The sequence below is a fragment of the Sciurus vulgaris genome, assembly GCF_902686455.1.
Source record: "Sciurus vulgaris genome assembly, chromosome: 6".
NCBI lineage: Eukaryota > Metazoa > Chordata > Mammalia > Rodentia > Sciuridae > Sciurus > Sciurus vulgaris.
This window is the reverse complement of record NC_136466.1, coordinates 62789687-62814588: the sequence shown is the minus strand read 5'-3', so window position 1 is coordinate 62814588 and position 24902 is coordinate 62789687. Positions and strand designations below refer to the sequence as shown.

Sequence of the window (24902 nt, the reverse complement as noted above, 5' to 3'; positions counted from 1 at the left end):
TTTTACATGTGAGTGCCAGAAAGTGAGATCAATTTCTCAAGTCACATGCACCTGAGTGGTAGACTAGGACTCTGGACAAAGGTCCAGTAAGCCCTGAAACCCAGTATTTTCCACTCACATGTGGCTAGGGCTGAGTGCTAGGCTTCCTAGGCACTGTATTTACAGTGAGCATTCATTCTGGATTTTCCTAAAGAAGTTCTCTTTGTTTTTAATTGGTTATTTTTAGTTATACATAACAATAGGATTCATTTTGATATAATTATAAAAGCATGGAATTTGTTCTAATTCAGTCACCAGTACTTCCCCTTCCCTTCCCCTCCTCCCTCCCCCGTTCCTCTTCCTTCTACTCTACTGATCTTTCTGCTATTTACTTATAGTTTTTTTTTTCAATTACTGTCTTGTGGATGCATATGATGGTGAGATTCACTGTGGTATATTCATATATGTACATAGGAAACTTAAATCAGATTCATCCCACTGTCTTTCCCTATCCTCTCTCTCCTCCCTTTTCTTTAACCTTTGTCTACTCTACTGACCTTTCTTCTATTCTTTTTTTTAATCCCCCCATTATTTTGAATTAGCTTCTGCATATCAGAGAACACATTTGACCTTTGACATTTTAGGACTGTCTTATTTCACTTAGCATGATAATCTCCAGTTCCATGCATTTTACCAGTAAATGCCATAAAGTCATTCTGCTTTATGGCTGAGTAATACTCCATCATGTGTATACATACTACATTTTCTTTATCCATTCATCTGTTGAAGCTATGGACCTAGATTGGCTCCATAGCTTGGCTATTGGGAATTGTGGTACTATAAACATTGATGTGGCTGTGTCACCATAAAATGCAGATTTTAAATATTTTGGATATATGCCTAGGAGTGGAATAGCCAGGTCATGTGGTGGTTCCAGTCCTAGTTATTTAAGGAATCTCCATACTGCTTTCTAGAATGGTTGCACTAATTTTCAGTCCCACCAATAATGTATGAGTGTACTCTTTCCTCCACATTGCATTCTTGATAATTGTCATTCTGACTGTGGTAAGATGAAATCTCAATGTGGTTTTAATTTGCATTTCTCTAATTGCTAGAGATGTTGGACATTTTTTTTTCATATATTTCTTTTTTTTTTTAAATATTTTTTAGATGTTGATAGGCCTTTATTTTATTCATTTATTTATATGTGGTTACTGAGACTCGAACCCAGTGCCTCACACATGCTAGGCAAGCGCTCTACCACTGAGCCACAACCCCAGCCCTTCATATATTTCTTGATCATTCGTATTTCTTCTTTTGAGAAGTGTCTGTTTAGTTCCTTTGCACATTTATTGATTGGGTTGTGTGTGTGTGTGTGTGTGTTAAGTTTTTTGAGTTCTTTGCACATCCTGAATATTAATGCCCTGAGGAGCAGGTTGCAAAGATTTTCTCCCATTCTGTAGGCTTTCTCTTCATACTATTAATTGTTTCCTTTGCTGTGCAGAAGTTTTTTTTTTTTTTTTTTAATTTGATGTCATCTCACTTATTGACTTTTTATTTTACTTGTTGCACTTTAGGGGTCCTGTTAAGAAAGTTGATTCCTGAATTAATTTGTTAGAATGTTGAGCCTCATTTTCTTCCAACAGTGACAGAGTTTCCGGTCTAATTCCAAGGTCTTTGGTCCGCTTTGAGTTGACTTTTGTGCAGGGCGAGAGATAGGGGTTAAATTTCATTCTACTACTTATGATTTCCAGTTTTCCCAACACAATTTGTTTAAAAGGCTATCTTTTCTCCAATGTATGTTTCTGGCACTTTTGTCTAGTATCAGATAACTGTATTTATGTGGGTTTTTCTTCTATTCTATTCCATTGATCCTCATTCCTGTTTTGGTGCCAACACCATGCTGTTTTAACTTTGCACATTCTGTCCTACTGTCTAACCATAGAATCTGCTTTTTTTTATTTTTTTGATTCACAGAATAATGACTGGTCTGGATACACTAGTTCTGTTAAATCTATATTGCTAACCCTTTTCATTGCCTTTCCTGTTATTTGAACATCTGACTCTGCTCAACCTCAACTACATCTGTCATGCTCATATTGCTTGCTATATACATACCTTTTATCCCTGTATTCTCCACTGTACTTCCAGGAACCCCTGAGATTCTTATCAACATTTACATCCTTTCTACCAAAAGCTTCCTCCTTCAGCTCCTTGGGGGAAATGGAGGAACTGATCGTTCCAAGTTTTCTTGTGGCCTCCTGGTTTTCTGCACTGGGAGAGGTAGCTCTCCGGGTGGAGTTGGCTAGGAAAACAAAGGGGAGAAAAGAAGGGAAAAAACAGGAACTGTTTCCAATGAGGTCGTAGGCCAGGACCCAACTAATTCCATGAAGCAATTGATCCGCCACCTGCACACCCAGAACAGCCTGTCCTCTGACTTTGCCTGCTCTGGGACTAGGCATTGTTTGATATGATGAATTCTCATGATGCCTGGTGGAAGAGGAACCCTCCCCCACCTCCTGCCACTACTGTCCCCACCATGGCCCTGTCTCTCCACAGGGGTGGCTCAGGGACCACAAATAAAACTTCACACTGAATTTAAAATGCTGGACACATGGTGCACCCTGAGGAAGTTCTCATCAACTCACAGGCAGCCCCCTATGAAAGAAAAGCCCAGCCTCTTCATTTTGCACAGAAGTGAACAGAGGCCCCAGGGAAGAAAGAACCACATTTATTGCCTTCCAGAGACTCAGTGGCATTGATGAGACCAGAGTCCAGAAGTCTGATTCCCAGACCACTCTCCATCTCCAACTGCCCTGCTATGATTTCTGGAGTCACCTCTTCCTCTCTTGCCCTGGCCCTTTAAGCCTGCCCCTAGCCTACAAAGGTGAATAAACACTTGCGAAATACTTCTGGCATTCACCTGAAAGATCTTTCCTGTTTTTATCCTGGCTTCTTCTGCAGAACAACTTTTCCTGTTAATGATGAGGTGTTATTTACTGGGTGATTTTGCCTGATTCCAGGCTGGTTCCTCAGACCTACAGTCTGGGAAACTGTCTCATTGGTTTCCCCACCATTCACCACTCCTGAAAATGTCGACTTATGTTAAGCAAATCCTCAGAAAACCCATGTGAAAGACCAGAGTACCTGTTCATTAATGTACATGAGAGCTGTAACTCTTCTGTTGGGCTGGTTTGTGTTGGCCCGGCCAGCTCTTCCCCTCCCGAAGGCAATCTATGTGAAAAGCCACGCAGCCAGGCAGTCTCCTGGTGAGGACAGGCTAAGAACATGAGGAGCTGACCATAGGATTTGAAGAGGCTTTCCATTTGCCTTCCTTTACTGCTGACCAGCCCTTCCTGAGGGATCCATCCTCATGTTAGCTGAATGAAGGCACTCAGTGGGTTGCTGTACTTCTGCTGGTCCTGGTCATTTCTATGGAAGAAACTTTGCCTCTTTCCATTCTGCTCATGGTGTTTTGATTTCATAACTTAACTCCTTCTGAGAAAATCTTATTTCCCATCAGTCAAAGTCCTTTCTTGGAGCTTGTTCCCACATAATTCAGTTGTTCAGACACTTATAAATCCACCTTTTCCACTATCTGACTTCAATATATTTCTTCATAATATCCACAAGGACATTCCAAGAGAACTTATGAAATGCCTTACAAATTCATATTATGGCACTATTGAAGTCATCAGTGCACTTGATCATTTCTGCAGCAAGATGATGAGGAATGTATTCCTGTCTCTACATTTATTTATGCTTGAGGGTTTTTTTGTAATTTTGTTAAAATGAGGGATAAAACTGCTGTGGCTTCTCAGTATCCCACAAAGCCTGAGCTTCTTGAATTAAGGTCTTCCTGCAATTGGTCTAAAACCCTTTTCTTGTATGACTTCCCTCCATTCCCTATAAACACCACCCCTACCCCAGTCTCTATACCACTCCTACCCGCAGTATTTCCTGCCTGCACCTACCCCAGGGCCCCTCATCCATGGTATATGGCATCTTTCTGTGTGATCTTCCCTCAGCATACATTTTTTGCTCTTTGCAGTTTGGGGAGTGCTTTCTCATTCTTGCTGGAACAGACCAATCCTCTGTGGCTGTGGTGAGGATTCGAACCACCCATTCCATTGCCATGGGAAACTGTCTGCAGTTTGGAATGTGGAGCATGCGGTGTCCACACTGCTCTTCACCTAGCAGTCATGTACATAGGAAGTACCCAAGAGATTTTTAATTGAGCTATTCTTTTATATAATTCATGATACTACCAGCCGTGTAGCACTGCATGAGTCACAGGCCTTAAACTTGAGTGTATTGAAAGGATTGTACCACATCAGTGGTGTTGCATTAGCATCAGCTGGGCCCTGTGCAGAATGCAGATGCCAGGTCCCAGCCTCAGGGAATCTGACCAGGCCCACACATCTGCCTCTGAAGAAGCCCCCACATGACTCTGAAACAGGTGGTCTATCAGCCATACCATAAGTAACAGTGGCCCAAAGTCCCATAGGGTCTGTTTTGCTACCATTCTCTGGCCACTCATGACAAAATCAGATACCAGCCTTTCCCCCAATGAGGACCTCATGCTTATAGATTCTCCCTGGACTCAACCTGCCCTTGTTTCCCTCCTTGTTTCCCCCAAGTGTGTGGCTGTGGCCTGGCCCAGTCGGGCTTCTTCTTCAAGAACCAGGAGTACATCTGCACCCAGGACTACCAGCAACTCTATGGCACCCGCTGTGACAGCTGCCGGGACTTCATCACAGGAGAGGTCATCTCCGCCCTGGGCCGCACCTACCACCCCAAGTGCTTCGTGTGCAGCTTGTGCAGGTGAGCAGGTGGCCAGTGGGGCCTGGGCCCTCAGTGTGAGTCCCAGGGAAGGGGAAGATATGGCCTTTCCCAAGCAGTTCTGGGGCTTGCTGGGCTTATGCTAGATATCTGATTTCAAGAACCACAGGGCTGAAAGTATCTGAAGAGCCAGTGGTATTCAAACTTTTGAGCAGCTGAATCCCTCCCTTCCTATGATATAAAACACTAGTTCACCCTATGATGGAGGCAGAGTGAGGATTCAAGCCCCAGGCTCAATCTCCCAGTCCTATCAAAAGCCCCACCTACACCCCCCCAAAAAAACCACTAAGTGCCCTCAGAATGCAGTCTGGAAACCACAGATCTGGCTCAGCCTCCCATGTCTTCATCCACAGGTGGTACTAGGATGTCTGGTTTTAGCCTTCCTCCACCATCTCAATACCACCTTCTGCTTTCAGGGTGACTCTAGCAAGGGACCCCCCCTCTGTACATTTCAGTTTCTCTCTCAGTAATAAGAACTCAAAACCACAGCAACCTCACTGAGTTTTTGTGAAGATCAGTAAGATGATGCATGCAAAGACCTTAGCTCAGTAACTGGTACATAGTGTGTCTGTTATAATTCTTGTGTCTTTTATTATTCTTCTCATTGTCATGATAACCATCTAGCTTCACTCAAGACCTCTCCAAAGATGGAGAGTGTCTCCCTCCCAGCTTCTCCACCCCAGCATCTCAATCACTTGTTAATCTAGCAAATGTACATTAAGGGCCTGCTGTATGCCAAGCACCACATTAAGGAGATGATAAAAAAAAAAAAAAGAAATAAAAAACCTCAATCTTACCAACAAATATGTTAAAATTTAATAGACATCTCTGATTAAGTAATAAGTAAAGCATGATTGATGTGTATCTGCATTTTTTTATTTGGGAAAAGAACTTATAGATCGATTATTATGCTCAAAAAACAGCCACTGGCTAGTTACCAACTAGAGAAACTAACCAATTGGAGTTTCTAATTGAGACTAATAGCAGAGTATGTAAGAAAATATTATCAGTCAATTAAATTCATTCATTCATTCATCTCTTAGGACCTGGAGCTTGGGGTCTGGATCCCAGACCCATCAGAGGTCAGCGCAGAGGGTGCATATGGCTCCAGGAGAGGTTTCAGGCTGTATCTTTTTACCATGAGCTAGTGACTGGGCCACAGCAAGAGCATGGTTCCCCTGCCTCCTGCCCAGCATTCCTTCCATTGTCCCACACTGCAAACACGAGGACCGGAGAACTGCTGGAAGACTTTGCCAGTGGTTATGCTTAGAGACAATAGGACAGGTGGTCCCAACGCAGGAGGAGCAGGAAGAGCCAAGCAACAGGACTGGCAGTGTGGGAATTCTGTGCATGGTTGATAATTGAGTTGGGGAGGCAGGACCTGAATGAGCTTGAATCCTCTGGGCCAAGCAAACCGAACAAATACAGAACAGGAGGGGAAAGGGTTATTTGTGGACTTTAAACTTCCCGTTGGGATAGAGGATTCTGAGAAATGTCTGGATAGTGAAAGCAAGAAATTTTGGTGAGTTCAGAAGTTGAATGATTTTTTTTTCATGGGGGGATGTCAAGTGGTGATGGAAAAAAATCCTTCCAGGAAGAAGAACCACTCTGTGAGGAGTTAGTAGCCTCTTCCTCTTAAAGTTGAGATATGTAAGCCCAGATAAGCAGCATGATTTGCCCAGTGTCAAATCATACAAATGGCTCTTTGGGACATCCAGTTCTGACCTCCAGGACCTCATTGAGTGGTTTAGTCAGCCTGTCACTGTGAATAGCATTTGAATTTTCCTGGTACTCTAAAAAGACAAGTGGTATGTGTTAATGCATTGCTCTGAGCATGTGTGTTATCAGGTCACCAGAGTCACAGAATCTCAGGAGAGGAGGCATTGACTTTGTTCCTCATTCCCCTTGCAGGAAGCCATTCCCCATTGGAGACAAGGTGACCTTCAGTGGTAAAGAATGTGTGTGCCAGACATGCTCCCAGTCCATGACCAGCAGTAAGCCCATCAAGATCCGTGGACCAAGCCGTGAGTCCTCCCCACCAGGCACCTCTGTCCATGGGTGCTGTCTCTACAGGTTCCACTGTTCTGACACTGTTCATCATTCCAACAGGCATGAAGGGATGCAGAGGAGATTTCCACCCTGGAATCTCCTAAGTGTGACCCACTTGGCATAGTGCCCAGACACACAGCTTCACAAGCATACTGCAGGGAAGACAGGCTGCCTGACTGGAAACAGCGATAGCCAGTGCCATTTGATCAGTCACTTGGGTGGCTCTCTCCTATGACAAGCTAGGTTCCTGCTCTTATGTCCCAAGGATGCCATGACAGGATTGATCAAGTGTTTTGTCACCAGTGGTCCTCAGCTTTTACAAACTCCACTAAGAAAAACTTGGCAGTCATGTCTCACAAAAGACAAAGTAGGGAGCACCTGGGAGCAAACAAGAGATGAGCTAGTGCTTTGGAGAGAATGTTCCACAGACCTCTTTGTCAGCTTCACTGTGGAAGTTGTGAAAATGAAAATTTCTGGGCTTGCCTTGGACCTCTAGGGATGGACTATAAGAGCCAACCCTCTTAGTAAGCTTCCTGAGTGATTCATTTGGTGTTCCTAAGATTGAGAACCATTATGTAGGGATGAGGGGCATCTGCCATGCCATCTTACATTTTATCAGCAAACCACAGATTGGAGAAATAGTGAGGCTCACGAGTGTGTCTCAGAGCAGTGTCCTCATGGTGGAAGTCCATCCCACTCAAGTGCATCTAGCAACAAGATGTCTAAATTACTGTTCCCAGACACCCTCGTCAGACCGCTGACTTCATGCGCCCGCACACACATGGACCGGCCCCCTGGGTCTCTGTCAGCCACACTAGGCTCCAGTGTTCTTTCATGTTATATGACACTCTGGCTGGCCCCATGGAGAGAATCAATGAAAACCCATTAGCTTCCTGGGTTGTATCACGGTGCGGTGCAGAGGCTGCCAGCATGGCATCAGCAGAGTCAGCATGCGGGGGCTGCATCCCCTGGAGGAGGGTGAGCAGAGAACACCCCGAGTCAGCAGGGTTCAGTTCCCAGGGGCTCCATTAGAGTCTGCTGGCCGTGGTCAGCTGAGCGAAGGGCTGGGGGAAGGCTCCCTCCCAGGCTTGTCCTTCCCTTCACTCAATTGGAATCTGTTCCTGGAATGTGCAGCGCCATTTCTTCGGTGTCCTTGGTGATGCCCAAGAACAGTTTGCTGTTCTAACCAAGTTTCCATCTCAAGGTGGCTGAGTGTACATGCTGTTATCCTTCATAAGTCCTTGGAAACATCATCCGGAAACACTCAGAGGCTGGAATCGCAGGTCTGTGGCCCTGTGACTGATGTTGCTGAGAACCCCAGAGGCCAGTGGAACCAACATGCAAATCGGCAGAGAAGGAGGCAAACTTGAGTCAGGAGGCTGCCAACCTTCTGCAAGATACAAAATCAGTCACGGAGCCTTCCTGAGACGCATTTTACCCAGCCATGAGAGAAGGATGAAATTTCTTATCCTCTCAGGATTGTTGTAAAAGCAAATATGTTAGCATGTAAGAATTAAGCTAACATACAACACATGCTGTAGTATGTAAAATATAAAATGAGCACACCAAAGGAGCACTGAGATGAAGATTCCTGTTACTTCTCTCAGGCTGTGCCACACGTTTCTGTGAGCAGGGGTCTGGCAGGAGGCGGGTTTCCTCAGCGAGTGTGCAATCTGTGTGTGAACTTTTCTCAGAGAAAGTCTCCTAAATGTCTCCACCATAATTTTGCAGATCAGGAGGCAGAGAAATAAGAGGGAAAGTGAGTGAAAAGGGATACATGAGTTTGTGAACAGTTTTCAGAGGAAGCTTTCAGGATTGTGGCCTCTCGTTACTCAGCACAAACACACCAATCCATGGATCCACATGTTTCGTAGTAGTATTTTTTCCTAGGGTGTTCACCGTTCATGCTGCAATGCAAGGGAGGCTGACTAGAGAGCATGCTGGAAGATTTCCTGAGTTCCCAAGGATGAAAGAGGAGTCAGGAGATCAGCCAGATCCAAGAGGTTGCTAAGAAGAAGAATATGTCATGGAAGAGGAAAAAGAACCTTTTTTTTTCCCCTTAAGCTACAGCAGTGTGCAGTTTTATCTTTGCAGGGTAAATAAAGATATTCTTGAAAAACAGGAGCCGTGTTTGCTCAAAAGAGATCAAGAAGAATACTCAGGAACTGTCAAGGGGAAAGAATCATGTTACTTTCCAGAGTAACATGAAAAAGAAACATCTTCTCATAGATCTCACAGACAAGAACCAGCAGCAGTTGCAGCATCAACATCACCACCATCACCATCACCGTCACCACCACCATCACTTAACATCACTACCATCACTACCATCATCACCATCAACACCACCACCACTACCACCATCACCATCACCATCACCACCACCATCACCATCACCGTCACCACCACCATCACTACCATCACTACCATCACCACCACATCACTTAACACCACCACCATCATCATCTCCATCTCCACCACCACCACCACTACTACCATCATCGTAACCACTACCATAACTACCATCACCACCATCCCCATAACCACCACATCACTACCATCACTGTCATCACCACCACATCACTTAACACTACCACCACTACTATCATCACCATCCCCACCACCATCACCATCACTACCACTATCACAATAACCACCACCATCACCACCACCACTATCATCATCACCATTACTACCATTATCATCACTATCACCTTCATTACCACCACCACCACCATCACGTCATCATCACCATCACTAGCATCACATCTCCATCACTGCTCCTATCAATACCAACTCCCACTATCAGTGCCAGAATCACCATCATCACCACCATCAGCATTGATTATTACCATTGTCAGGCACTGCATTAGACATTCTACACAAAACATTTCATTTAATTACTACAGACTCAAAGGGCAAAATGATTTCCCCAAAGTGACACAGGTAATAAGACAGGAGAACAGGCAGCCTGATTCTAGAGGCTATTCTGTTAACACCCCCTACCAGAAACATGACTTGCTAATTGGAAGGGGTATGTCTTCCTGGATTAGTTGCGTGAAACAAAGTGGGTAGCTTGCTGTGACTCATAAAACCCACTTATTTTTACTGATCTAAGTGGAATGAATGACATAGTGTACTAAACTAAAAACAGTGGCCAGAGGTCTTTAGAGGCTTTAGTAATAAACTAAGGGACTTGAGGAACAGGTGGTGGCATCAGACTTTCTGCCAGCTAGTGATTGTAATTTTGGAATGGAGAGGAAGGTATGAGGAGTGGACAACTGGCTCTGCGGAAGCCAACTCAGTGTAGGGTGGTTCTCATGACTCTGCTCATGACACCTGATCCTTGGGCTCCCAGATGGGATGTCTGAAGCTCCACCAGTAGTCAAGAGTGAAAGGAAGAGGAAGAGGGAGAAAACCATCCAGATAAATATGAAACCAGTACAGTGGAGGAACAGCAATATATCATGAAAAGAAACGTGGAGAAGTCATCCCAGAACTTTGAGGAGGAATAAACAGAGCTTCGCCACAAGAGAAGCATTGCCTGTAGCTTCAGATCAAAAATCAGGCATCACATGGGATGTGGGTTAAAAACACAAGAGTGAGAAATAATGACAATAACCACTTATTGGATACATATATTACTTATGCCTGCTGATCATAAGGAAGGCATTCAGATGAGGAAAACAGGGCTCAGAAGTCAAACAACTAGATAGTTCTCACCTAAGCTGGTTTCTCACTCACTCAACCTCACATCTAGAGCTAACCACTGCACTGTACTAGCTCCAAAATTTTAGCTTAAGGTGCTAAATTCATCTCAGACTTTCACTTTAACTTAGCGGGAGGGGCCTCATCACTGGAATGTGACCATGAAAGGATGCAGCTATTAAATAAGTTTTATTGACAAGGTGGAGGACTGTTTCATTGGCCAATAGCATTCCCACCTCCCTGGTCTCCACAAGTGAACCGGACCAATGCTGACCAGAGCCAGTGAGGCACTAAGAAGGGTACAGAGGAACCCTTTATTTGAAGGAAACACCATGTGGGGAAAAGAGATGATTACTCTCATTTGCATAAGGGTAGAGGAATCAAAGGAGTGTAGCATCAGCTCCACATAAAGATGGCATCCATGGCAGTCACACCTGTCCACACAGAGTAGACTTCCTCACGAAGGGCTGAGCTGTTCGCCCCTGGATATGATTAAGCAGGGTAGGGGAGGCACATGTCAATAATGTGGTAGGTTCTTGCACTGGCTGGGATATTTGACCTGGTACTTTGTGAACTTAGAGCCCCTGTGGAATTATTAAACCCTACTAGAGAGCCCCACAGACACACAATTTCAGTCTCTGTGGCCTAGAAAGCTTGACCACATGCCTGCAGTGTGTACGTTAAGGTTGAGCACATCACTTCAGACACCAACACTTCAACAGGACTAGCCCCTCCTTGAAGCCAACTGGACCCAGCACCCCTCCTAGACACCCGGACACGTCATCTTCTCTCCCAGGACAGGCTCCCAGTGGGATGGAGGGCTATCCGGCCAGGCTTCCCCAACTGTACTTGTAACTCCTTTTTCCTCACTGCTACAAAATGTGCATTTGTCCTGTGGCGCCAACAGGGAGGTTTGTCCTGTGGTAAACTTTGCCCCGTGACCCTATCCTCCTCTGAAGTGGGCCATCCGGTCAGCTAGGCCTGAATTCCCAGCATCTCCCAAGTACCTTGGCCACTGACTGTATTTCCTGCCCCTCCCCTCCTCAGACATTCATTGAGCAACAGGCAGACCGCTGGGCCTGCCCCACATTCTGCTGGCCCCAACACACATTCCACAGTGACAGTGACAGGGAGTGAGGGCACATTTCTAGTTTGGGGCAGACTCATCAGACTCTAATCTTTGTTTCTTGGGAGGTGAATATTTGCTATATAAGCGCATTGGGGAAGGGGTGGTAGGACAAGTCCTGTCCTTTGCTGAGGACTCTAAGGGCCACCCATTCATACTCCTTCAGCAGACATGCTTTGAATTCCTACTATGCGCCTAGCACTATGCTGGGCAAAGGAATGGGTTCAACCTCAAAACACAGACATGGCCCTCGCCACTTAATGTACAGCAAGGAGAGAGAAAAAGAAAGCATACTGTCCCTTGGAGGGGTGCTTCTCCAGCTTCATGGGACACAGAGATCTTGCTGAATCCACAGGTCGGGGCGGGGCCTGCCATGCCACATGCTGCAAGTTCCCAGGAGATAGGTCACAGAGAGATGCACAAGCTCAGTTAGCCACTGGAGGAGGGAAGAAGCCTGTAGGACCATTGTGGATGAACAGCAGGCACAACGATAAGCAGGGAGCTTTCTCCTTCTCCACTACAGCAAGTCTCCTGGTGACAGACCAGGTCTTCAGGGGCCTTTTCTCTCACCTGGCAGTGTCTGGGAAGCTGCCAGTGCCAAGGTGGGAAACCGTGTTCAGGAAGGGGGTCCCTTGTTGTGGGCATGAGTTGATGACAGGAGGGCCAAGAAGCCCAGGGTGTTTTGCTCAGCTGTGTCCTCTTGTCTTTGCAGACTGTGCTGGGTGCAAGGAGGAGATCAAGCATGGCCAGTCACTCCTGGCACTGGACAAGCAATGGCACGTCAGCTGTTTCAAGTGCCAGACCTGCAGCGTCATCCTCACTGGGGAGTACATCAGCAAGTGGGTGTCCCTCTCCCTGCCGGTCCTGCTTCCTGGGCCTCTGCATTCTGCATGGCCTGCGCCACTGGGCCCCTAGCTGAATCTCCAGCATCACCCCTCTTCACTCCTAGCTGCCACACTCGGGCTACAAAGCCTCTCTCCACCTGCGGGCCCTCCCATGTGTTCCCTCCGCTGTGATGGTCTCGCCCTCCTCAGCACTTGCTCCTTCCCTGTGCCTCCTGCTCAGGAGTGGCCTCTACACCACTCCCCACCTCCACTCCCCTGATCCCAGCCCTCAGACTGCCCTGCTTGTTTCCTTTGCCCAGGCTGCCAGCATTTATAATTATATACTTGTGTTCTAATTTTTTAATACTGCTAATAATTCTAACTACCATTTACTGGGCTTTTATTATGTGCAAGGAAGTTACTAACTGCACCTTAACCCCCCTTAACTCTCCCCATGAGGGGTCTGTGTCCATGGGATACTGAAGTCAGGGGAGTCACTTACTCTAGTGGTGGTGTTCACCCACCCCACCTGGACAGGAGCTTTGTTTAGTTGCTGTGGCTTCCTCTTTCCACAGTCAATAATGCCAGGTCATCGTCAATAATATAGTTGTTGAATGCTTTTAACTGAAACAAGAGGACACAGAAAGACTGCAGGACAGAGGAGCCAACCCCAGGGAACTGCACACTGCAGCTTCGGATAAGACCCCCTTGTTGCTAGGTCCTAGTGACCACATGTACACATTGAAGTACCCAAAAGCACACTAACACTTTCTGACCCCAGATGCTTCCTAGGCCCATCTCTGACCTCATGCCAGGGGGTGGTGTGCATGTAGAGTTGCTGCGTATATGGTATCCGCTTTCAAGACACAGTTTAATAAGGGAGACAAGCTGTATATATGAAGAATGAGGACACCAATGAGAAGTGTGAAAGGAGTTACGAGAATTTTAAATCTTAAAACCTTTTCAATCATAAATGACAGAAAACCCAATTCTAACTCACTTAAAAGCAACAGCAGTTTATTGACTCACAGAAATGGGAAGGTCAGGCACTCTGGCTTCAGGCATGGTTGCATCTAGGGGTTTAAAGATGTCTACAGATCTATCTCTCTCTCTCTCTCCCTCCCTCCCTCCTTCCTCTGTGTGGATTCATTCTCAGGTAGGTCCTACCTAAGTAGCAAAGAGGATAGCCAGCAACACCAGGTGGTTTTTTTTTTTTTTTTTTTTTTTTTTTTTTTTCCTTCTATCAGCTTAGCAAGCCTAGCAGTCAGAGACCTGTTTTTCAAGGCCTCCAGCAAATATCCCAGGGCTGCCTCTGATTTGGCTACCCTTGGGTCACATACCCATTCCTGATTAATCACTAGCAAGAAGAATCCAATCCTAGAGCCATCAAAGCAGCCCTTGTGACCTATAGTAGCCTCAAGTGGGAAGGGGTATCTTCCAAGGGAAAATCTTGGGACTGGTACCAACAGAGGGGGAGATGGATACCGGCCAAACAATACCTGCCTATGTCCAAAGTGCAAGTGAAAGACTATGAATATTCAGAAAACGGGGGATCACGTTTGTTTTGCAGGAGGCGGAGTCTGGAATCTGTGAGCTTCATAGCAGGTGGTGGTCTTTGAGCTGGATGTTGGAAAAGGGAATAAGATTTGAAAATGCAAAGGAGAGGTGTATGCCTAGCCTAGCAAGACAAGGGAGGTGGGTGAGTGTGAGCACCCCACCCTGTTTGGGAGCTTGAGTGTGTGCAGAGGTGACGCAGAGTCCCAGACTGCAGGGGTGAGCTGAGGTCAGGTCACCAAAAGTTCTAAGTGCCATGTCAGCGGGAGTTTGGCATTCCCCTCTGGGCCTGCCAAGGAAGGAGTGTCCTTAGTAAGTCATCAGCCCAAGTCAGAATTCCCTGGGTCAGTAAGAGCTTCCTCAGAGTTCCTCTCAAGTAGGCCCAGCCCAGGTTACCCACCACATCTGGCGTCTCTACAGTCTGCCTCTGGGTTCCTCACCTGGCTGAGGCAGAGTGGCAATGGCATCAGATGCCCAGGGTAGAAGCCCAGCCTGTGTGACCTAAGCCAGGGACTCAGAATCTTAATTTTCTCATTTATAAAAATAGGTTTAATAAGATGACCTCCTGGTGGGGATGTGTAAAGGTTCAGAGGTCTGTGTTTGTACCTAATGAGTGCCCAATAAATCTTCACTTTATCATCTGTCTTTTCAGAACCATGTATATTTTAAATTCCGTAAGGTCTCCCCAACTCAAGCATCCAAATGAGGTCGTGTTGGCATTTATACCCTAAATTTTTCTGGCTCATTGTACCTGCCTTTTGATGAATGATTCTTTTCCCCTGCAAAGCAGCCCTCTTGCACTCACAGAGTGAGAACTTGTTTGGGGGCTGGGAGACTTGAAGGGGTTGGAGGAGGCTTGTCTCATAGAGTCACAAGAAAGTCCTTCCTCTGTAGTCCTAGTCTCACCTCCTGTCATTTGCCGCACGTTGGCCATCCTTGTTGCTTCTCCTTCAGGAAGCACTGGCTGTCCCGCTGCCCAGACAGGGCTCCCAGCAGCCCCAGCATGGCTTTGAGATGGAAACATATCACGCCTGTCCTTTACGCAACTGTTTGATCCAAGTTCTCATACACCCAAAAGTGTGGGAGACATCCCTCTCTCCTCAGAGTTCAACTCTACCCCTGAGAGCTAGGCAGGTCCCAGAGGCCAAGCTGAGCTCACCAACGTCCCCAACTGTTTCTGTGTCAGCCCTGGAGAGCTGAACACCACACATTCTTCTCGAAAGCCCCTCTAAGCAGTCTTGGCAATTGCTGCCCCTTGCTGAGTACTCGCCATGGGCAAGGCACCATGCTATACCCTCAGATACACAGGCCCTATCTCCTTTAATCCTCATGTAAACCTGAATGATAAACCAGACTGTCTGGATTCAGATCCCAGCTTCATATCATCCTGGGAGGGCTGGGACAAGTCACTCAACTACTTTCTGCTCAGGTTTTCTTGTCCACACGTTGGAATCATAGCACTGAGCCCATCGGACTACCCTAAGGACTAAATGTGAAACACCACCAGAGGGCCCGGTACACACCAAGCAAGACATGCTAGTGGTTATTTGTAGTAAGAGGTAGTGTAAAGATAGTCAATGGCAGTCTTCTCTGTCTGCTGAGTCCTAAGCACTGGGTAGAAATGGAGAGCGTAGGAGGTGTTCAGGGAAGCTGCTGATCTAGCAGCACAACCAGATGGTTCTTTCACTACAGGTGAAATGTTTGATTAAAAGAGGAGCCCTTAAGGATATGTAAAACATTGATCATATCTATTACACCTGGAAGGAACACTGGGCGGGACTAGAAGGAAGGTGGGGACTTCTCCCATTATGCCTTGAGAATGCTGTGCCACAATGATATTACCTATTCTAAATAAAACAACACTTAGATATTTTAAATAACTTTCAGAGTCTTTTGAGGGCTAAGGCAAGAGAATGGACTTGGAGAGGGGCAGAAGGAGGGTGGAAAAGGGTCACCTGAGGCTGGCACCCAGAGCAAGAGCTGCCATCCATGCTGGGAAGCTCACCAGATGCAATTCCTGGGCCCCCATCCCAGGGATTCTCAGATTCCACAGTTCCAGGGAGGACCCGGAGGAATTTGCATTTTAAACAAGCTCCCCAAGCACTTCCCACCTTGGCCCAAACACCTTAGGCTGCAGGTCCTGGCACTGCCACGGGACACCCCCATGGAGCCCACTAACTTTCTCATGCTGTGTCAATTTCCTCTTGCAGGGATGGTGTTCCATACTGCGAGTCTGACTACCACTCCCAGTTTGGCATTAAATGTGAGACCTGTGATCGATACATCAGCGGCAGGGTCTTGGAGGTGAGTGGCCCAAGTAACCATGAAGATACGTGAGCAAGATGGTCTGTGACTCCAAAATGCTATCACCAAGGAAAGAGAACGTCACCCCAGACCCCTTCTTCCATCGCCTAAACCTCCCCCAGCTTTGCTTGCTACATCACCTCAAACAGATAACCTTGCCAAGATCTCTGAACACCCCCAGAATGATAAAGTAAACACAGTTATTCCTGGTTCAAAAATTGCTGTGCTGGAAAAATCAGTTGCTTCTTTGGATTCAGACCCAGACAGATTTCTGGGGAGTAACAATTAGGATTTTCCTGCCAGCCTTGCCTAAGGATGGAAGCTTTTTTTTTTTTTTTTTTCATTTTTTAAGTCTTTGGTAATGTGCTGATTTAAAAACCAGCATGTCTAGCAGCTTGCTCCCTAAGCCCTTCTTTGGCTGGTCCATCACCATGGCAACAGTTCTCAGCCTCTGATGCACAGCTCACTCTGCCAGTAACAGACAACCTGCAACACCTTGCTGAGTCCTTGCCTGAGCCCCCTGTCCACTGGCCTTCCTGGCCTTCCTTTTCATACCATGTGACCCAGAAGCTGCCTTCTCTAATTCACCTTGAGGATTTAGAAACAGAAAAAAGTTGGGTACAAAGGAAAAAATAATAACAGAAGAGAAGGAACAACTGGGATCTAATATGGACTCTACTGCTAACTCATCCTCAGATTTGGGGTGAGGATTTTCATATCTCTAGGCTTATTTTTCATCTGACAAGGGCTGGGATGTGGCAGACTAGGTGAGCTACTATGAGCAGAATTACTAGTTTTGCCAAATCTGGCCAGCTGATGGTGGTTACCATGAGTGCTGAGTTGAGAAGGATTCTGTGCCACATGTGAGCTCAGCAAGAGAGAATATGGCAACCAGAAAAGGACTCTCCAAGGAGATGCAGTGAAGAGAGCCTGAGGGTGGGGAGACCAGCACATGAGCAAGGGGAAGGATGGGCCTGACCCCTACAGGGAACAGAGAAAAGGGTCAACATAGCTGAATTCATAAATTGAGGGTGGGGAAGATGGAGTATATCATAGAGGGCAAATCTCATAGAACTTTATAGACCATGTTTAGGAGTTTGGGCTTTATACAAAGTGCAGTGGAAAGTCATTGGAGAGTTTTAAACCAAGGAGCAACATAAGATTACATTTTTTAAAGTTTGCACTATGTGGAGAATTGACTATAGGGAATCAGAGGGAAGAAGATGAACAAATGCACCAAGTTGTTAAACTATGCAGCATCTCAAAGGAGCAATGGGGGGTGCAAAGCAGAGGATAGGGCATGAGCACAGAAAGGGCTGCTGGGCCCAGTTTCACAGACCTGGGATTCAGGACTGAGGAGTTTGTGTGTGATTCATACAATGGGGAATTGCGGAAAGATTGGGCAGGAGGGACCTGGTTGGAGCTGCACCACCACCTCCAAGAAGATAACCTGATGATGTTCACAGGCTAAACTTGAAGGAAGGAAACTGGACGAGGAGACCAGGAAGGAGTCCATCATATGACAAGGGCAACCATCTTTGTCTCCAGCATTAATAGAAGTAGAATTCCAACAACTCTGTAACTATGGGGCAAATTGTAGATGTGGGAACTGAAAGAGATGAAGCCAAGAGTGGTACCAAAATATCGAACTGGATGATAGGAAGTCTGTTGTCTCCATCTGCTGAACTAGGAATGACAGAGAGACAAGTTAGTCTGGGCAGAAACATGCCAAGTGGACAGGTTGTGATTGCAATCCAGGAGGGGTGCAAGAAGGCAGTCCAAAATGTGGATCAGAACTCAAAAACAAGGCTCAGCCTTGAAGGGGCCAATCTCAAAACAAAAAGATTTGAGTAATAGCACCATGGGCATTGTCAGGATCTCTACAACAGAGAGAGAGAGAGGAGAGGAAGGGAGCTAGAGCCAGCTTTGGAGAGTAGCTGCCTACAGAGATGGAGGAGTTATCAGAGAAAGAAGAGGGACAGTCAGGGATGTGGGAAGAGATCAGAGCGGACAGTGAAAGGCCAGAACTTCAGAAAATATGGCAAGGTCAATCAATGTGTTGGCCAAACTCTGTAGAGCTGTTAAGGGTCATGGGGCTCGTAAAAAGTTGTTGGGGGTGGGGAAAAGTGGCCTTGAGGAAGAATTGCTGGATGCTCTGCCTGCCTGTGATGAAGAGGCATCTAGAATGTAGTGGAGCCAGTGGAATGGGAGATCACAAAAGCTGGCTTTTCTTTTGAGAAGGAAAGAATTCCAATTGTACACAGGACTCTGGATGGGGAGCTGTTCCAGCATTTCCCAGCTGCTTTGAAATTTTATCGATGGTGTCTGTCTTTTCCCCAAGCATCATTATTGTTTAGCATGGTGGTAATCTCTTCCTCCAAGGCAACTGTAACTGAATTTTGATTGATTTCACTTGTACAGGGCTCCATTAGCATCTTGGGCTTATTGATTTTTTTTTCTTAGAGCTGGAAAAGACTTAGAAATCAACTAGTTCAACCTCCTCATTTTACAGATGAGAAAAGTGAGACCCGAGACTTGAGGTTGCCTTTTCAAGGTCACAGACAATATTCCTGGTAGGCACAGAGGTAAAATCTAGGACTCCAGGATCCTGTATCCTACACTGATGCTCACAGCTCTAAGCCACTCAGATGGGTTTGAGGTAGCACAATGTCAAGAAAAAATTCCTGGTTGCACTGAAACAGACTTGAATTCTAATGGTGCCATGAAACCTTAAGAAAGTTACTTTCCCTGAATCATCGTCTTTGTCTAACAATAGAGACTACTTCTATCATTTCATTCCTAACAGATATGTTAGGACTTATTTGGGTACAAATATAGAAACTACTCAAATGGCTCAGGCCGAAAAGGAAGTGAAGCCAGGAATAGTTCTGGCTTCAGGCATAGTTGGATCTAGTGCCTAAAGGAGAATTACTTGAAAGCTCTGGTTATCTCAGCTCTACTTTCTTCTACATTGGCTCTGTTCTCGGGGGGCACTTCTCTTCATGATGAGAATGCTGAACACCATTCCCTCCAGGCTTACATCCCATCAGCCAGCATCCTTAGTGGAAAGCAATCCTGTCTCCTATTAGCTCAGCAAACATCCTGGAACTGACCCGACTGGACAATTTCAGACCCATCACTGAGCCCATCATTGTGCCCATAGAATTAGAACAAGCTTATTAGTGCAGTCAGCACTACTTCACCAGGTGGACTGAGGTGGGAGACAGGTAGTCCCACCAAGGAAAGGCTTGGTGCTGTTTCTGGTGCTGTTGACCAGGCAGGGCCCAGCTTTTGACCGGTAAACTATGGGCACTTAATCAAATTGTTTCTCCTTTTCTCATCTCAACCCTTCCAATTCACTCCTCAAGCCATCCCACAATCCCTTCCTCAGTGACAGCTCAATGTGCAGAATATCAGTCCCCATCCTTCCTTCCCTGGCCACATCCTACCATTGGAACCAGAACTTGGGCTGCTTGCTGCATCCCTCACCTTGGTTGCCATTCTCAGGCCTTTCCAACATGGCCCCATTTTTCTGGTGCCAACTTGGCTGGTTTTCTTCACTATTTCCTTGATTTGGGCTGTTGACAGCTGCAGTGGTCTTATCTCACTGGCTTGGGTGCAGGCTGCTCTAACAGCCTCCCTTCCCTTGACTCATTTTCTACACCCTCAGTGGCCAGGGTTGCTGAGATGGGCACAGAACCTCTTTCAGCTTGGGTGGAGTGGTGGGGTGTGACATTTAGGAAGATGCTATGCTTCACTTTTGCCAAGGCACTGTCATCACCCTGGGAATAAGGTCTATAATTGAAATGATAAAAAAGACATAGAGTAGGAAGAGGCTACTAATTAAACCTATTATCTTTGTCATGATACCAGAGAATCAGTCCCACGACTTCCCAGCTTGGGAAAATAGCAGGTTCCTTCTAAAGTTTGAATGTAGTTTGCTTGGATGATGACAAGGACATTTTCTCATTGGTGGGAGTCACATAAATAACCAAGAATGACAAAAGGGGATGTTGAAAATATTTTTTTTCCTTTTGTAAAAAATTTTCCCTTTTTACATTCTTGCTAGGTTTTTAGAATAAATTGAGTATCTCTAGAATAGGTAAGCCCAACACCCCACTCTTCCAAAATGGTTGGCAATAGGCTTATTATGCAATTATAATTTTTGAGTTAGAAGCATCAGACCAAGTGGTAAATTGGAAAAGGGGACTTTACAACTCCCAAATATCCATCTGTTTCCCCCAGGCATTACCCACCACCCTGCCCCTGCCCCCAAAAAACCTCTTCCCTAACCTGCAAAATATTCCTTCCAAACAAGCCCCACTTCCCAAGCCAGTTGCTGCCCCACTCTTACCATATAAAAACACAGGAGCTGCCACCAAAGGGCCTTTATACACCAAGTTTTTCCAGCTGTGATGTTAGTGTCAGACTTATCAGTATGGATTGCAGTATTGATCTGGTGGCTGCTCCCACAGATCTGGCCCCAATACTGCTGCTGGCTTCCAGTGAGACCTTGAGGCACAGCCTTCTCGGAGGCTGTTTCTTCCTACATAGAAGAATTTGTGGCTGCAGTCATTTCCATTTTTAATGTAAATACTAGTGGGGGATAAAGGTGGAGAAAGGGAAGGGGACTCACCAAAGCCAAATCAGGGTGGACTGGACTCAGGGCCAAGGTACCCAGGTGCAACAGTTTGGCCTGAGGGCTAGGCACTCCCAGCAAGCCTTGGCTTTTTGAGTACCACTGAGCACTAAAAATGTGTCCTTCACATGCCATTCACAATTTGTACCATGTCTGTGAACCTTGTATGTTCACTTATTCTTTAGTACTTTGATTTGTCCTTCAGTCACCTCACTGACATACAAGAAAAGTTATACTGCAGGAAAGCCTGTCTCATTTGCCATGGTGCAGATACCTCCAAATTGAATACAGTGCTAGCTAGATGCTATTGTTTGTGGAGGCTGCAAGCCTCGCACCTGTTCTCATTCTTAAAAGGAAAGATGAGTATGTTTTGGATAAATGTTAAACATGTACTGGCATCAAACTGGCACTTTGTCGTTGATAAAAGAAGAATTGATAGAAGATTTAAAAGGAGATCATTTCTTTGTTGAAGTTGAATATTATCATATCCTAAGTTCATGAGCCATTTAAAGCCATTTCCAGTAAGTACCACTAGTAGTAAAGGCCCCACATGTAGGGAGATGCTGAGATGTCCTCAAAGCAAAACTATTTTCTCATGGAAATGAAGAGATGGAACTAGTGGCCTCTGCAGGACCCTTTTCCCTGCAGGTGTCCATGGAAGTCCCCTGAGTTTCCATCAGGGAACCATGGAGGGAGTCACCAAGCTTCCTGGGTAGACTCTCATATGTTTCTGGATTTAGTTGCCCACTGGACAGTTGCCCTAGCTCTGACATCCTATTTCATCTCTTGATTTCCATAGGCAGGAGGGAAGCACTACCACCCCACCTGTGCTAGATGTGTGCGCTGCCACCAGATGTTCACAGAAGGGGAAGAGATGTACCTCACAGGTAAGCAAATCGGACCCTCTATAAGGCATTCTGATCCACTCATGACTGAAAAGGAGATGTGGCCTCCTTCCATTCTGATATTATCTTTGCTTGTTGGCTTGTCCTCAAAATTGCAATTAATTCGCTTCTCTCTGGGTGGATGGAAAAAGTTGCTGGTGTGGCTAATATGAAGTGACATGTAATCTGCCTTCCGTCCTGTGCGCCTCCACCTGCTGCTCAGCTGGCCTGCTTCCCTGGCAGTGCTCTAAGAAGATCCTCTGGTTCTGCCTGGGGGTGGGAGGCCATTGCACAGGGCCACAGGGCCAGAGAACTTCAGAGAGATGTCTCGGTTGCAGAGTCTACAGCATCACGGCCTTTACCCAGCGTCTATCTTATCCCAGTCCTTCTCCTCACATCTCAGAGCATCACACTAGGCTGCTGCTTAGACCTTTCAAGGCTGTCAAAGTGCATGAAGAGGAATCGAGGACACTAATATCCCCCAAGAGCAAACCAGGGCTGCTTCCCCATGGCAACCTCCCAAGGTCCAGCCTCCTACTCCAGCCTCTTGACCTAATTGGTCTCCAGATTCTTCTCAGTCCTCCATCCTCTGCCCAGCCCATCATCCTGGGGCATCACAATACTCTTGGCTTTGCCCCCCTGAGAGGTCTTCCAGGTCCCTCCTTACTCACCAGTTTAGGTACAGACACTCCAGCCTAGCATACTCAGTCTTCTCACCAAGGTCCCAAGCTAGCCTTGAGCATGCCCAACACTTAGGCTGCCAAAGCCAATTTTCAATCCACTTACTCATCCCTTCAACAACTATTTCTTGAGCCCCTACCACGTGCAAACTGTGCCATGATCCACTGAGAGATATACCACTGCCCTACAGTCCAGTGAGGAGACGGCAGTTAGTTATGATCCCAGGAAAAAAAGACCAGCAGGGGTGAGTGCCAAGAGGGGAGAAAGAGGGGTGCTGAGCACATGTGGTAGGTTGGGGGAGTTCTAGGAAGTCTCCCTGAGGAAGAGCCAGGAACTCAGGTCCTGGATGAGTGGGTGTTCACTCATATCTCTGACTATACAGGCTACTGTAACAAACTACCATAGACATGGTGGCTTATAAACAACTAAAAATTTATTTCTCATAGTTCTGAAGGCTGGGAAGTCCCAAGTCAAGGTGCCAGCAGACTCAGTATCTGGTGAGGGCCTGCTTTCTCTTGTGCCTTCCTGCTGTGCCCTCACATGGTGAAGGGGAAGGCAGCCCCGTGGAGCCTATTTTATAAGGGCCCTGATCTCATTCATGAAGGTGCTGCTCTCATGACCTAACCATCTCCCAAAAGTCCCACCTCATAAGACCATCACCTAAGCAGGTAGAATTTCAACAGAGGGATTTGGGGGAACACGCACATTCAGACTAGAGCAACTGGACAAAAAGAGGAGGAATGGAATATACCAGCCTGAGGGGACAGAGTCTGCAAGACTCTAAGGTGGGTGAAGAGATAATAAGTTGTGAGATAAGAGGAACTGTGTGGCCAGGTGCAGACACAGAAGAGGTGGCCAGGAGGTGGACAGGTGTCATCCAGGACCTTGGAGCAAGATGGTATTCAAAAATGAAGTGACAGCACTTCCTCTTGTCTTCCTTTGCCCTCCTTTGGAAATCCTACCATTCTTGGCTCTGTTCATTCTCTACATGCTTCATAAACACCCCAGGTACCCCCAACCCCACCCACAACTTAACACATGCCCTCCTCCCTGAGTCCCCACAGTCCTTTGTTTGCAGCTGGTCCCCTCTCTTGTGGAAGAGTTGTTGGTCCTCTCCCTGAGACCCCCTGCTCCTGACTTTAGCCCCTCAACCTGACACTGGCCCACCTTCCCTCACTGCACAACTGATCACTGCCGGTTGATCACTGTGCTCAACCCTGTCTATGTATTTGAATAGCCATCTTGGAGAGGAGGGAGGGCCCTTCCTTCAGGTTTCCCCAGAAGGTAACCTTAAGACCAGAGGGCCATGTTTTCCTATCCAACTTGTCCTGTATTGCTACCCACAGTCATGAGGTCCCTCAAGCTATAATGAGGCCCATGTTCCTCAGCACTGTTGATATTTTGGGCTGGATTGTTCTTTGGTGTGGAAACTGTCCTGTGCACTATAAAATATATAGCAGCATCCTTGATTTCTACTCCCTGGAAGCCTGTAATACGCCCCTTCCCATGGTGACAACCAAAAATGTCTTCAATATTGCCAAATGCCCTCAGGGAGACAAAATCTTCCTCAGTTGAGAACCACTGGCCTAGAGCTATTCAACAGAAACCTGTGCCATCTACTAGGAGTGCTGAAGCAGGGATTCCTGCGCTGGCTTGGATGAGGTCACCATTTCTAAGATTTTGTGACTCTGTAACTACTTACTTATATGTCCTCTCATACAGGTTTGGGGTGGGTGGAAGGATCCCAGGGGCCACTCTAAACTGTAACTTGACTGCCCTCGTTGTATAGATAGGGAAAATAGGCCCAGAGAAAGGGGGAGATAGGTGAGAACCAGAGTGTCCTGGGGCAAATCAGGATGTGGCCCTGGGAGTCCCCTTCTAGGGTTCTCTTCACCTTTTCTCCTGGGACCCAGGCCCTGGCTGCTACTCAGGTCCCTGCCCCTTCCCATGAGCACCAATCCCCCAGTGCCTGGGTCCCCAAGTGATTCCTACTGCAGGACCTGTGTTACAAGTCAGCACACACTGCATGACATCTTAGTGGGCACCATGGGAATCTGGCATTTTACATTTGCCTTGAAAATTTGCTGCACAGTGTTCTTTCCCCCTTCTCTAGTGAACACATCTCCTAGTGTCAAAATTGTCCACATTCCTACCTATGAGTCACTAGCATAACCTCTTCACCTTCCTACCTGAATTCCCAATTCTAACTTTTCCCTCTTTGTGCTTTGACACAAACCGCCTTGGGTTGAATCCTTGTTCTACTGCTTGCTAAGTTTGTGACTTTGGACAAGTCTCCCAACTCTCTGAACCTT

At 46.5% G+C, this 24902-nt stretch overlaps 1 protein-coding gene across 1 annotated transcript in view; it reads left to right on the top strand.

Annotated features, from left to right (window-relative positions):
• The window catches only part of ABLIM3 (actin binding LIM protein family member 3), a 111014-nt gene that overhangs the window by 47884 nt on the left and 38228 nt on the right, over positions 1-24902 (top strand). Inside the window, 5 exon segments of the mRNA XM_079144815.1 lie at positions 4620-4803; positions 6733-6845; positions 12417-12543; positions 16293-16386; positions 21825-21912. Of these exon segments, the coding sequence (XP_079000941.1) occupies positions 4620-4803; positions 6733-6845; positions 12417-12543; positions 16293-16386; positions 21825-21912 (606 nt within the window).